Source organism: Astyanax mexicanus, chromosome 18 (assembly GCF_023375975.1).
Source record: "Astyanax mexicanus isolate ESR-SI-001 chromosome 18, AstMex3_surface, whole genome shotgun sequence".
In the NCBI taxonomy this organism is placed as follows: domain Eukaryota; kingdom Metazoa; phylum Chordata; class Actinopteri; order Characiformes; family Acestrorhamphidae; genus Astyanax; species Astyanax mexicanus.
In genome coordinates, this window is record NC_064425.1 from 28,813,062 (window position 1) to 28,826,669 (window position 13,608).

The 13,608-nt window shown below is 36.8% G+C and overlaps 2 protein-coding genes across 2 annotated transcripts in view; one reads left to right on the forward strand and one right to left on the reverse strand.

Moving 5' to 3' along the window:
- The first annotated feature begins 2,867 nt into the window (after window positions 1–2,867).
- Window positions 2,868–10,836, forward strand: chrna10a (cholinergic receptor, nicotinic, alpha 10a). The gene is made up of 5 exons (XM_049466997.1): window positions 2,868–2,993; window positions 5,363–5,508; window positions 5,943–6,097; window positions 7,648–8,180; window positions 9,224–10,836. Exons 1-5 carry the CDS (start codon window positions 2,936–2,938, stop codon window positions 9,931–9,933), a joined length of 1,602 nt encoding a protein of 533 aa, XP_049322954.1. The 5' UTR covers window positions 2,868–2,935; the 3' UTR covers window positions 9,934–10,836.
- Window positions 10,837–13,052: 2,216 nt separating this feature from the next.
- Window positions 13,053–13,608, reverse strand: part of mrps23 (mitochondrial ribosomal protein S23) — a 57,646-nt gene continuing 57,090 nt past the window's right edge. Inside the window, exon 5 of the mRNA XM_022680470.2 lies at window positions 13,053–13,370. Coding sequence (XP_022536191.2) covers window positions 13,254–13,370 — 117 coding nt within the window. The 3' untranslated portion in view covers window positions 13,053–13,253. The remainder of the gene's footprint in view (window positions 13,371–13,608) is intronic.

Consider the following 13,608-nt stretch of genomic DNA (forward strand, 5'->3'; position numbering starts at 1 on the left):
GTCTGGATGCAAGAGTTTCATCACTGAGTGGAAGTGTAAAAAATTTTTTACAGACGTCCCTCTAAGAAACTATTACCGTCCGGATAGAGCTTTGATATAACTTTAATATTTGAATAATATTTAAAAAAATATTTTTTATTTTAAATGTTGTTCTGAAGAAAATCTGAGAACTTAGTTGAGATTAGAGCAGAGTTTCATCAGCCACCATGGAAGAGTTCCAGAATTGGCCTGTGTCTCTAATTTCCATCTGCCTCATTTGGAAGTAAAATAAAGAGATCTTGACTATCAGATTGATGAAGGCTATGGTTCAGTTAACACCCAACACATAACATTTCCTTATAATTACACACACAAGCACATGTGATAGTAAAAGTAGGTACAGTCTCTTGGGTAGACACTCTGGATATAACTAATTACCGCAGATCTGTACATCTTACGGAGATTCTATTAATACAGCTCTCAGTTTTAAAGTCTGTGCCCACAACACAAGAAGCCAAAGTTTCAGTCTGGCCAGATGTCACAATGTAGGCCAGCGTCTGCTGCTGATCTGCCAATCTCTCTTCCTGTTTTTCTGTTGATCTTAATAAAGCTTTTCCAAAGATGACTAGTCTCACATATCAGCTGCAAGAAATTCTTTCCAGAACTGAATGAAAAAAATATATATATAAGATTGCATACAAATCATTTGCACTAATTATTTTTTCCGTGATTACATTTTTAAAAAGTGTAAAATTGTAAAATTATTTGATATACAAAGTGTGTGTACATTGCCACACAGTGGTCACAGTTTGAAACTGTTCTGTGACACAATTCCATTACATTGTGTTAACAATGTTTCCAAAGTGTTGTGGTGGCAAGTCAGCATAAAGTGTGTAATTTCCACTGCGTATAATTTTCCATTCATACTGCACTGACATCTAATATCACAAAAAATACAAGCTGACAGTGGAACATTTCCACAGAATTTAAAAATAAAGCACAAAATGTAAGAAGTTGCAGTACCAGTCAAAAATATTGGACACACCTCTTCTCATTTAATGTGTTTTCTTCTTTTTATGATTTATTTTTATATTGTAAATTTAATATTAAATATATTAAAACTTTACAGGAACACATGCAAAATTATTTTGTAAAAAAAAGTGCTAATCAAACTAGAATATGTTTTATAGTTTAGATTCTTGTAAATACCACATTTAGCATGAAGGAAGGATCTGCACACTCTTGTTTTTTTAATCTCAGTGTCTTCATGAGTCACGTGGAATAGTTTTCTCAGCATCTTGAACAAGTTTCTGGAGGTGCTGAACAATAGTTGCTGCTTATCCTTCACACTGTGAAGCTCCAGCTCATCCCAAATCACCTCTAATCAAGTTGGGTTTAGGTCAGGGAATTGTGGTGGACAAACCTTTTTTTTTTGCAGTGGTAGTTTATCAAACTTCATTTTTTTCAGCCACTTCAGTATAAATGAAGAAATGAGGTAATGAAACATATTACAGTCATGGGCACCATAACAATGATTAAGCAATGCCACCTGATGTACAACAGCTATCACCTAGCAATACCTAACCACAACTAGCAGCCATTTACCAACACCACCAACAACTATATGGCATACCATAGCAACCACCTTTGGACACTATAGCAACCACTTAGCAACAGCAAGTGGAGTTATGTATCATAACTAAGTTTTGGGAGTTGATCCACGCCCTCACTCCTCCCACTTCCTTCCCTATTTAAACCGTCACTTCCTCTCTACCTGCTCGTTGAACCACCTCGCACCCACCTCCTCCCCATCTTCCTCCTTCTTTAATTGTATTCTTTTCACGTTTCTCTTCGTGTCAGGGCGGGCTTCGGCTTCACGCTTTACAGCGAAGCTGCCCCGAACTCCATCGCAAATACTCTGAATTCGCTCCCCCTCTTTTCTTCTTCTCTGCCCAGTCAAGGGCGTGGGTCAATACTAGCAAAAGGAACCATATGAGATACCATAATAACAGCCTGGCAACCACCCAACAACAGCAACCCATTAGTGACACTTGGAATAAAATCCACTTTAACTGTGCAACAATTTCACAATTGCTTTAGGAAAATGCATTTTTTAGTTTATACAGCTCTGGAAAAAAATAAGAGACCACTTAAAAATGATGAGTTTCCTTGATTTTACCAAATTAAAAACCTCTGGAGTATAATATAGATGAAGCTGGATGATCATAAGCCATCAAACCAAGCTGAACTGCTTGATTATTTGCACCAGGAGTGGCATAAAGTTATCCAAAAGCAGTGTGTATGACTGGTGGAGGAGAACATGCCAATATGCATGAAAACTGTGATTCAAAACCAGGGTTATTCCACTAAATATTGATTTCTGAACTCTTAAAACTTTATGAATTTGAACTTGTTTTCTTTGCATTATTTGAGGTCTGAAAGCTCTGCATTTCTTCAGTATTTTAGTCATTTCTCATTTTCTGCAAATAAATGCTCTAAATGACATTTTTGTTAATGAACAATGTTCATTTTACTCGTACATATACCTATAAATAGCAAAATCAGAGAAACTTAGTCAGAAACTGAAATGGTCTCTTATTTTTTTCCAGAGATGTATGTGGAAAATCTAGGACAAATGCACACTTAATTCGTTGCTGTATTTCATTTATTTCACATCTATTTATATACTTTAATTTAGCTCTATTTCAAAAGCACAATAAAAATTAAATCCCACCCTACACACAAATCCATAGGATTGTCCACGTAATAGATAACCAGCATCATCCACCACTTCATTGGATTAAATGATGCTGTCAGCCAGTATCCGCCCCTCTGCAGGCTGTGGTAAGAGAGCTCTGATTGAAAGCTCTTATTCCGTTACTCTACCTGGACTTATACTGCAGCAACCACTGGTCTATGATGAATTTGATTTAGCAGCTGAATTAATTTTAACAAAATGAGAGCCGGCATGATGTGGGGTTTTATCTTTTCTGTCTGCATCATTTTTACACCAGGTAATCACTTTTTACATATTTATATTTCATTTTATCAGCCATTTTATCAGGCAAGATAATGATTATATTTTTGTCATAGTTTTTTTATGTGAATCATACAAAGAGTTAAGTTTCTTTTTTTGGAATTTTTAAAAAAACATTTTGCTAGACATTTTCCATTCAATATTACAGAAGACAGATTAGCTTCCTGATTTTTTTTTTTTTTACAATATTTGTACATGCATAGTATTTGAGTATAAAACATATTAAAATGTTTATTTATGAACTTGGAAAAATTAAGTACATGGATTTTGATAAATAAAAACGTTTATAACCTACTGAGAAGTAAAATGCTAAGAGTTGAAGTTGTTTTGGCTTGCTCAAAATACCTGTATCCATATTTTTTCTCAGTATTGGCAATATTAAATGTAAAATAATTTGTTTACCTCGTGGCTTGAATTTAAATTTTAATGTGTTACTTAAACTTAGGTTTAGCATTAAGAATATGTAGAAAACTGAGACATTTAAAGAAAAGTAAATTACTGCAAAAACATACCTACAGATGCTACATTCAAAACATGAGTGCAATTTATTGTCAGCTAAGAGAACTACTTTGCACAATATTCAAGATAATGCACAAATGTATGATATCTTACTCTTTGCTGTTTTCTTTGTTGAGGAGGACAACAACAACTGTTTGGTGGATTACATGGGTAGTGATACAGGACAGCTTAATTTCAGCACTGAGGGGGTGGGGGGGATGTATGACATCTGCCCATCCTCTTAATGGCAGATTTATCCAATCTCTTCGTTTCTGTTGCCTCAGATGGGTAATCTAGCGGGAAATCCCACGTCTCTGCCCTTATGGACTAAGCTATGCAGCATGTGCACAAACTCACAAACACAATCCTTACACGTGTCCTGTCAAGACTGAATGAATAGAGAATAAAGCTGCGTGCCTCTTCTAATTAATACATACAGCTACTTTAAGTTGCACGCATTGCATACACATAACTTAACTAGGTCCTGTACAGAAGTATTGCCATTAGAGTAGGATGACACCATTAATGGCACCATTCATGCCATTTTTCTGTCAGAAAAGGCTTTCTTCGCTAATGCTTAGTTATGGTACAGGCATCTACAGCTACCACTGGAACTAGGCCACTGGTGTTTATTATTGATAACTGCTGACAGAATTACTAGTCCATCATAGTGCACCACATACACATCACATCACACACTCCTAGGAGGCCTAATCCCAATTACATTTCACTTTTGCACACCTACCCCTTGTTTTCGAGTGTACCCTTGGAACAGAGTCCCCCTGCCCCTAAGAATTGGGACAACAATTGAAGCAACCGATAAACACACACATATATATCTCTTCTCAATATACACCGCCTCTCTTGGTCAAGTTATCCGCTCACATGGATTTTCCTACCATTGCTTTGCTAATGACACCCAGCTATACCTGTCATTCTCACCTGAAGATCACTCAATCTCTACACGGATATCGCAGTGTCTCCCTGACATATCCTCATGGATGAAGGAGCATCACCTTCAATTAAATCTCTCAAAGACTGAACGTCTGGTTATACCAGCAAAACCATCTTTTCAACACAACTTCTCTATAAGCATCGACTCTCTCTCTCTCTCACCGACAAAGGTTGCAAGGAACCTGGGTGTTCTGTTTGATGACCAGCTCTCCTTCTTCACGCACCATGTGGCCTCAGTTGCTCGATCCTGCCACTTCGCGCTTTACAACATCAGAAAAATTAGACCGTTTCTGACGCAACAGGCCACCCAACTCCTGGTCCAAGCAGTCGTCATCTCACGCCTCGACTACTGCAATGTCATACTAACTGGCCTTCCGGCCTGTGTAGTAAAACCACTCCAGATGATCCAGAACGCTGCAGCACGTCTGGTCTTCAACCAGCCAAAACGGGCACATGTCACCCCGCTGCTCATTGAGCTCCATTGGCTACCAGTTGATGCTCGCATAAAATTCAAAGCTCTTACAATCGCCTACAAGGTGATGACAGAACAGGCTCCTTCCTACCTGCACTGATCACTCCTGAAGGCTTACGCTACCTCCTGGCCGCTGCGCTCCTCCAATGAACGTCGCCTCGCTTTACCAAACAAACATTCACACAAAGCACAAATCCAGACTGTTCTCATACAGAGTTCCCCAATGGTGGAACAAACTACCTTCCACTACCAGATCAGGAGAATCTCTCGCTATCTTTATTAAACACCTCAATTACATCAGTAGACAAACTGTTGGAAACAAATCCAGTGATGAGCAATAACACCTAATCTGTCTCCACTTTCTTGTCTCTCTGTCTCCCACCATCTGTATATCTGTCTCCGTATATCTGTATCTTTTACAGCCTGCTGGGGAGCTCAGGGGAAGTATGCACAGAGGCTGCTGAACGACCTGTTCAGAAACTACACCAGTGCAATGAGACCAGTGGAGAACACCAACGATATCTTAAACGTCACACTACAGATTACACTCTCCCAAATCATTGGCATGGTAATGCTGTTTCATATCATTACTATCATATCCAGGCTTTGGAATTACTTAAATAAATATAAGTATAAATAAGTATAAATAACTGTATACCTTTAGCAATGGTTGTTGCCCTTTGAATATGTCTAAAAATAAATTGACCAAATAGAACATTAGATGTAATGACTTGAAATACTGTTACATTAAAAGCGCTGCTCTTATAAAGATAATAAATCCCAATGTCTACATAAACTGAACAAACATACACATAAGAAAACACTGGGAAATCTTGGTGAAAAGTGCATAAGTGGGTGTCTTCAGTCTAAAGTAAACTCCTCACATGCTTCTTGTTGGCTATAATAAAAATGTGCAGCCACACTGCCCCAAGGTGGACAGGTTTGACAGCTCTTTGTTAGATTTTAATGCATATTTTAATGTTGGGTTCCCCTGTGTTGCAGGATGAGCGTAACCAGATTCTGACAGCGTATTTGTGGATACGGCAAGTGTGGACCGATGCATATCTGACCTGGAATAAAGATGATTATGATGGACTCGATACCATCCGCATACCTGGTAGTTATGTATGGAGACCTGATATTGTCCTTTATAACAGGTGGGTCAGAATAATGTTGAGTTTATGTCTCTCTGTTAAAAAGTGTTCAAGTTACTCAATTCTTTCTGATTTTAAAAACAAAGCTTCTGTTTTTTTATGGTATCAAAAGTTTGCGATAAATGTTAAACATTGACTTTTATTTGATTGCACATATAAACCTTTTTTTTTTATTTCATGAACTTTCTTAATTGTTGCGACAATAAAGCATTTGCCACTTTATGTTGCCATTTCTCCTCAAATAACTAAACATGTTTTACCCTGAGGATACTAGGGGTGGGCGATATGGCTGTAAAGTAATATCACAATATGTAATGTTTTTTTTCGTGATATCGAATAACGAATAACGATGGCGATATGATGAAATACTGAATTAAAAAAAAATATTTCCAGAATACACTACTGCACCAAAATGAATATTACATTTTCTTATTGCATACGGTATGATATGGCACACCCTTAACTGAGATTTTTAAAAATACAAGAAATTCATCAGTAACATTAATTCATAACAGTCAATGATACACAATGCCATGGTACTAATAATGCGCTCTACTTATCTCCATATATCCAGGAGTAAAATAAATGATACTAGTCTCTAGTAGATATACAATATGAGAAATGAGAACAGTGTGAATAATTATTTTGCTAAAAACAGCAAAAAAAGTAGTACCCTGGTGTGATAATTAGGGGTGGGTGATACGACATGATATTACAGGGTATAATATCGTACAATGTAGGCGATATTATCACGTACAATATGATATGGTACACCCCTAGAGGATACCATGCAAATTATTGCAAACACTTTCTAAGGTGTGCAAGTTATTTAAAAAATCTATCTGATCTAGGTATTTTACAGGTGCATCTCAAAAATTAGAATATCATTGAAAAGTTACTTCTTTCAGTAATATATATACAGATGTATTACACACAGTGTTTGTAAGTGTTTATTTACTTTATTGTTGATTATTTTGGCTTACAGACAATGAAAAGCAGTCAATATCTTAGAAAATTAGAATATTACTTAGACCAATTGGTACTTTTGGCAGTGTCCTGCTGGAAAAATAAATCTGCTTCTCCATAAAAGTTGTTAGCAGAGGGAATCATGAAGTATATAGACCAACTGGTATTTTTGGCTGTGTGGGCAGTGTGCCAAATCCTGCTAGAAAATGAAGTCCTCATCTTTATAAATGTTGTCGGCAGAGAGAAGCATTAAATGCTGTAAGATGTAAGATTTGAGCCTTTTCATTTGATTCAATTTCCAAATAAAATGCAAAATTCACTGATGGTCAGTGATGGTTTGGAGAGTCATGTCATCTGCTGGTGTTTTCCCAGAAAATCTTACAGCATTTCATGCTTCCTTCTGCTGGCAACTTTTCATTTCATTTTTCAGCAGGTCTTGGCACACTGCCCACGATGCGAATTTTCTGAGATACTGACTTATGGGTTTTCAAAACAATGATCACTGCCTCACGCACACACACACACACACACACACACACACACACAGAGTGATGCCCTTTGCCATACGTCTCTGCTCTTTCTTCCAGTGCGGACGACCATTTTACAGGCACCATGGACACCAATGTAGTTATCCGCTATGACGGACAGATCATGTGGGACTCTCCAATCATCACCAAAAGCTCCTGCAAAGTAGACGTGTCATTTTTCCCTTTTGACGCCCAGCAGTGCCGCCTCACCTACGGCTCTTGGACCTATAACGGCAAACAGCTGGACATTCTCAATGCCTTGGAGAGTGCAGACCTGGCTGACCTGGTGGATAATGTGGAGTGGGAGGTGCTGGGGATGCCAGCAAAAAAAAACGTAATCCAGTATGGCTGCTGTGCTGATCCCTACCCGGATGTGACCTACACACTAAAGCTGAAGAGAAGGGCCTCCTTTTATGTGTTCAATCTGCTGATTCCTTGCGTCATGATCTCCTTCCTCGCACCGCTGGGCTTCTACCTGCCTGCCGACTCTGGAGAGAAGGTGTCTCTGGGAGTCACTGTGATGTTGGCACTGACCGTTTTTCAGCTTCTTGTGGCTGAGATTATGCCCCCCTCTGAGAATGTGCCACTTATAGGTGAGTAAAAGATTAATATATAGAAATATCTAGAGTATATTTATTTAAAAATATAGACATTTTAGTTGTATGTAAAAAATTAAAGTTTCAATTTGTCCTGCTTACTCATTAAAAAAAAAAAATCACTAATATCACTAATAATTATATCACTAATAATTATGGCCTCTGTTGCATCTTTGATGTCACGAGAACCAGATGATTTCCACCTATTTAGCCTCCTCTACACACTCATTACAGCTTTTCAGCTAAACATATATCTATATTCACATTAAAGGCACAATATAACATAAAGAGTCAGTTTCCCAGAGAGGGATTAGGCCTAGTTGTATACTATAATTATCTTTCAATGGAAAACCTCCATTTAAAATTCTCTGTATTCCAAAACTAGGCCTAATTACTGTATAGAAACTGCTCTAAACAGTCGGAGAAAGAAACAGACATCTCATCCTGTGAAGACATATTTCGGGAAGGTCAAACCAAACCACAAGAACCCACACCCCAGCTAAGATATAACATTAGCTATACTAATGAAAAAAGGACCCCTACAGGCAGGGGGTAGTCTCTTTTATAGTCCCTGTGTTTGAGCTCTCTGCCGTGGAGCTGCAGAACTAAAGTAAGCTGATGCACTACAAAAAGAGAAAGGTTGAATGTTAATCTCACCCACAGAGAACATAGGTCTCTGACAGGTCTGCTGATCACAAGGAGACCAATCAGGATGGACATTCATTTAGAATGTGAATAATACAGCTTTAGACGGTTTCTACTAATCCACTAGTTGTGCAATGTTGTGCAATATTGTGTTTAATTGCTCTACACAAATACATTAATAAAAAGGGAGAAACATTTAACTTATATGATTAAATTAACTTAAAAGGCACATATTACCCATATTCAAGCTTTTTGGGGGAGTTAATACCTAACTAATATACATATATGAAATATAAAAAATAGGCATATATAAACTGTTGATTTAAAAACAATCCAAAAACTAATTAAAAACGTTAAAACACTAACAATTATATTTCATTGTTTCTGTATCACAGGGAAATATTACATAGCCACCATGACCATGATCACTGCCTCCACTGCTCTCACCATCTTCATCATGAACATCCATCACTGTGGCCCAGACGCAAAACCTGTGCCTGAATGGGCTAAGACGTTCATCCTGCAGTACCTGGCCAGGATCTGCTTCGTCTATGAAGTCGGAGAGAACTGCATGACCCCACAGCCCGAGAAACCGGACCCCCCACCTCAGACACAGCCACAGCATATGAACGGCCGAGCAGGCAAGGACGACCTCGTCTTCAAATTCGACAGAGGTCAAGACGGTATGCCTTTAAAGCCTTCAGAGGAAAAAGGGGACATGTCTCAGATTCTGTCCCCAGCCTGTTCGATAGGGCCAAATCCCACCAATCAATACAGCGTCTGGAAGAACGGAGTGTTCCTGAGTTTGGAAGGTGGGGATGGTGTGTCCACACCAGGTGTAGGAGTAAAGGACAGGGACCGGTCTGGAGGACAGGAGGATGGAGGTAGGCAGTGTGGTGAGGAAAGGATGCAGAGCATCACTGATCAAGAGCATAATTTCAGGAACATTGAGTATATTGCTAACTGTTATCGAGACCAGAGAGCCACACAGAAGAGAACAGGAGAGTGGAAGAAGGTGGCCAAGGTGTTGGATCGCTTCTTTATGTGGATTTTTTTCATCATGGTGTTTTTCATGAGTCTGCTCATTATGTGCAAGGCCATCTGAGCCAGTCTGGTGTGTTTTCCACTGTATAGTACCTGCATACACTTTTTATTTTATTTCATAGCAAGATGCACGACTGGGTGGACAATGAGAGGTTGAAAAATGTACGGAAAATTAGCATTGGATGAAAGTGTGGTTTACCTAGAGGTGAGCATATGTCAAAATGCTCATGGTGACCATTGATTTATTAAATTAGTTTAATTACCATCATATTTTACCAAGGCAGGGTGGACAGCATAATCTTTACTTCAGTTATTATGGAGAAAATAGAAGAAAGTATAAGTGAAACTAGAAGGGAAAATTTGTGCATGAACTGTAATTTGGCTTGGAAATATGTGCTAATAAAAATTTAAAACTGCTTTAATTCAGTACTACCTTAAATCCAATTCCACCTTAAAACCAATACTACCTTATACTCATTGCCACCATTAACCTTGAAACACTTAATAAATTGTTGAAGTCCAGAAACCTTTTTCTAAATTATGAAATGCCACTACTTTTGTCTGATAAAGAAGTGTCCATAAACATTTGGCTAAATGGTGGAAAGCAAATACTGCTGGCATATAGAACTGTGTCCAAAAACTTTTGGTTAAATATTGGTAAGAAAGCCTTTGGCCAACAGCTAGTTTATACAGCAGCTCCTCCATACACAGATAATACTGAGGAGCGATCAATCAGCATCTCGTCGTTCTACATATCGTCGAGTTTCGTGGTTCTAACAAAAAATTGTGACCTATAGAACTGTTTGAATTTCTTGACAAAGGTTTGCAGACACTTTTGAATGGGTTCCTATGGCGAAATGTCCAACCTTAAAAATGTCGGCCGTATGAAAACTTTATAATGCTCCAAAAAGCACAAGCAGAAATTTTGCAATAGAATAATAATAAGAAAAAGAAGATTAAAGAAAGCCAATTTAATTAATTTTAATTATTTAATTATTATTTATCGCTGAACATGCAGTAAGTGTCTTCAGTCCCTTGGGGCTCTAAGTGGTCCAAATCTTGGGTTATCCAAAGATTATAGAATGGACAATAAAGTATTATTAAATAGTTTTATGAAAATATCTAAATGAATATTTAAACTTCTTCAAAACTTTAAGAAAATACATGTGTTATCTATCTAACCACCAATATTTATATACACTATTTAAATATCAAGGTAGCACCTCCAAAAAAAAAAACACCTTACACCTAAGAAAACTGAATAATATTGTCAAAAGTACTTTACAGTGAAGGTTGCCTGTATATGTGTAATAATGTGTTTATTCAAAGCAAATCTCAAAAAATATATTGTCACATAGTTTGTATTGAAATTAAATATCTATGTTGCAGACACAATAGGATAGCATATTCTACTGATATTGACCCACCTGCAATCGCAAAAGACTCTTCACAAGACGACAGTATTTTTATTTTCTGAGATGCCGTTGTAAGTCAGATCAGAGCTTGGAAAACTAACCAGGCACCCGGTACCAGACTTGCCTGAACTGGAAATGCAAACAAGAAAAGTAGAGTAGTGTGGGTACCATACAGTGCAAAAGAGCCATTAGTGTGGCTGACTGGGCTATAGCGGAACATCCTAAGCATAGGGAAAACTTTTCGAAACTTCTTTATTCTAATTTTAGTTAATGTTAATGTAGTCTTTGTAATTGGACCTACAAAATGCTGTAAATAGGTGTGTTACAAAAGTTACAAAAAAATATTGTTTATTTATATTTCCTTAAACTTTTGTAATCAACAGTTAAAGATGTATGTAAAAGATGAAGCAGAGATAAAAAAAAAAGAATATGGTGAAAATATATTGCTAGCAGTTTAAAGTTATTAACAATAAAACCTTTTATTAACCTGATAAAGTGGATTGTCTTTGCCCAGATACTAAAAGGACATTGAATCAATGTTAATTTTCCCTTGCTTGATATCCACCAATAGAATTTATTTATTTGCACACATCAATTTTACATTGATTAAATGTTTTGATTTTATATGCATGGTTTGTATTAAATTTTTTGCTTACATTTAATATGTCAATCTTGTTTGTACTCTATTCTTATAGCCTGCGCTTCCTGGTAGAAAGGGACATTTAAATAATAAATATTAAAAGAAAACTTTACTTTCAGGTGTAGAAGAGTGTTTTCATTTTTAACCTAAAAAGCTATAGTGTAACCAAAAAAATAAACATTTATTCAATGAGTTTTGCTATCAGGGTGTTGTGCTTTTGCTGATGACTAGCATCATATTTATAAGTAACTTTTTATGTAATGCCACTGAATAATTTAAGCTCTTTAAATAGTAATTTTAAACATTGAGGACCATTAATTAATAAAATGACCATGTGAAATGGCCCCAGCAGTCCAATTTTCAAACACTGGAGAGAGCTTACTGCGAAAGAAGCTACTTAAAATTCCCCCTCCAGAGTATCCCACCAAGAAGACTTTTAGGGATTTTGAAGTGACATCAGTGTGGAACTGCCCCAGAGCACACACGCACACATTCTTTATTAATTCATTATATCAGTTATTTTTGTTAACTTTGTGACACATTGTGTATAATACATTATAAAATCCCAAAAACTCAGATGATAGTAGAAAATATCACTTTATATGAGCAAATAAATAAAAAAAAGAGATAAAAAAAAGAAATAATTTAAATCTGATTGGCAGATATTCCATATTTTTTTTTAAAGTTAAAGTTTATAGTTTAAACATCCAAAATTAACCCAATTAAAAAGATAGCTGTTTGCAGCAGCTCTGATTTGCTAGGCAAAATTTTGGGCGAGCTGAAAGCGAGCGTTATGATTGGTTCAGATCATCAGTAGTCAATTTCTGATTAAAAGGGATCAGCAGTCCCAAAGGAGAGGAGTAGCAGAAGTTTCTGGATGCAGCCGTACTATGTAAGCTGAAAAGCAATGTTTGTATTGTTACACATTAAAACAAACTCATGTGGATTTTATAGAACTCTCTTTAAATTAAGTGAATATAAAAAAAGGTACATTTTCAACATATATGATTAGCATAAAAAAATATGTGCATGATTATACATCGTACCGTAAAGCAAATCCATTAATTGTATTTCGTTTTGAAAAAACAAACAAACAAAAAAAAAGATCAGGCAACAAGTCAAAAATCTTTTCAAAACAATAATTTATTGGAACGGTCATTAAAAATGCAACAATGTAATATAAACTCTAACTTCTTTTGTTCAGACAGTCAGCACTGGATATATGTTTTCAGTGAGCATTTTATCACTGAACATTCTCAGAGGATGTACCTGCAGCTCGCTCTGAAGCTGTTCTTCAATATCTGGACAGGAAAGGAGTCAACTTCACTATGATGGTGTTGAACTTTCAGTGGGAACAGACTGTTCCTGCTCTTCTGAAGCTTCTGTCGAGTCTTTCTGTTCTACTGCCTCATCCAACACAGGACCAGTTCGCTTTGCTCTCACCTGGTGATCAAACAGTAGACAGGACAAGATCAACATTTACTGCCTTTAACGTTGAGAATAGCAACAAATACACTGAGAGAACACTGTGGTGACTTACAGCGAACTACTGTAGTACACACTTAAAATTATATGGTATAAATAATATTTGTTTGGGACAAAAAATATAATTGTAGGAAGCTTGGGAATTCCTGTGGTTATATAGCTAACTTAAATATCGATTTTGACTTTTGACAACAAT

Excerpts from the sequence above, each read along its gene's own strand:
- chrna10a (XM_049466997.1), top strand. The coding sequence starts at position 2,936 with ATGAGAGCCGGCATGATGTGGGGTTTTATCTTTTCTGTCTGCATCATT. Across the intron at positions 5,509-5,942 it reads TCTCCCAAATCATTGGCATG|GATGAGCGTAACCAGATTCT; the intron begins GTAATGCTGTTT and ends CCTGTGTTGCAG. Across the intron at positions 6,098-7,647 it reads GATATTGTCCTTTATAACAG|TGCGGACGACCATTTTACAG; the intron begins GTGGGTCAGAAT and ends TCTTTCTTCCAG.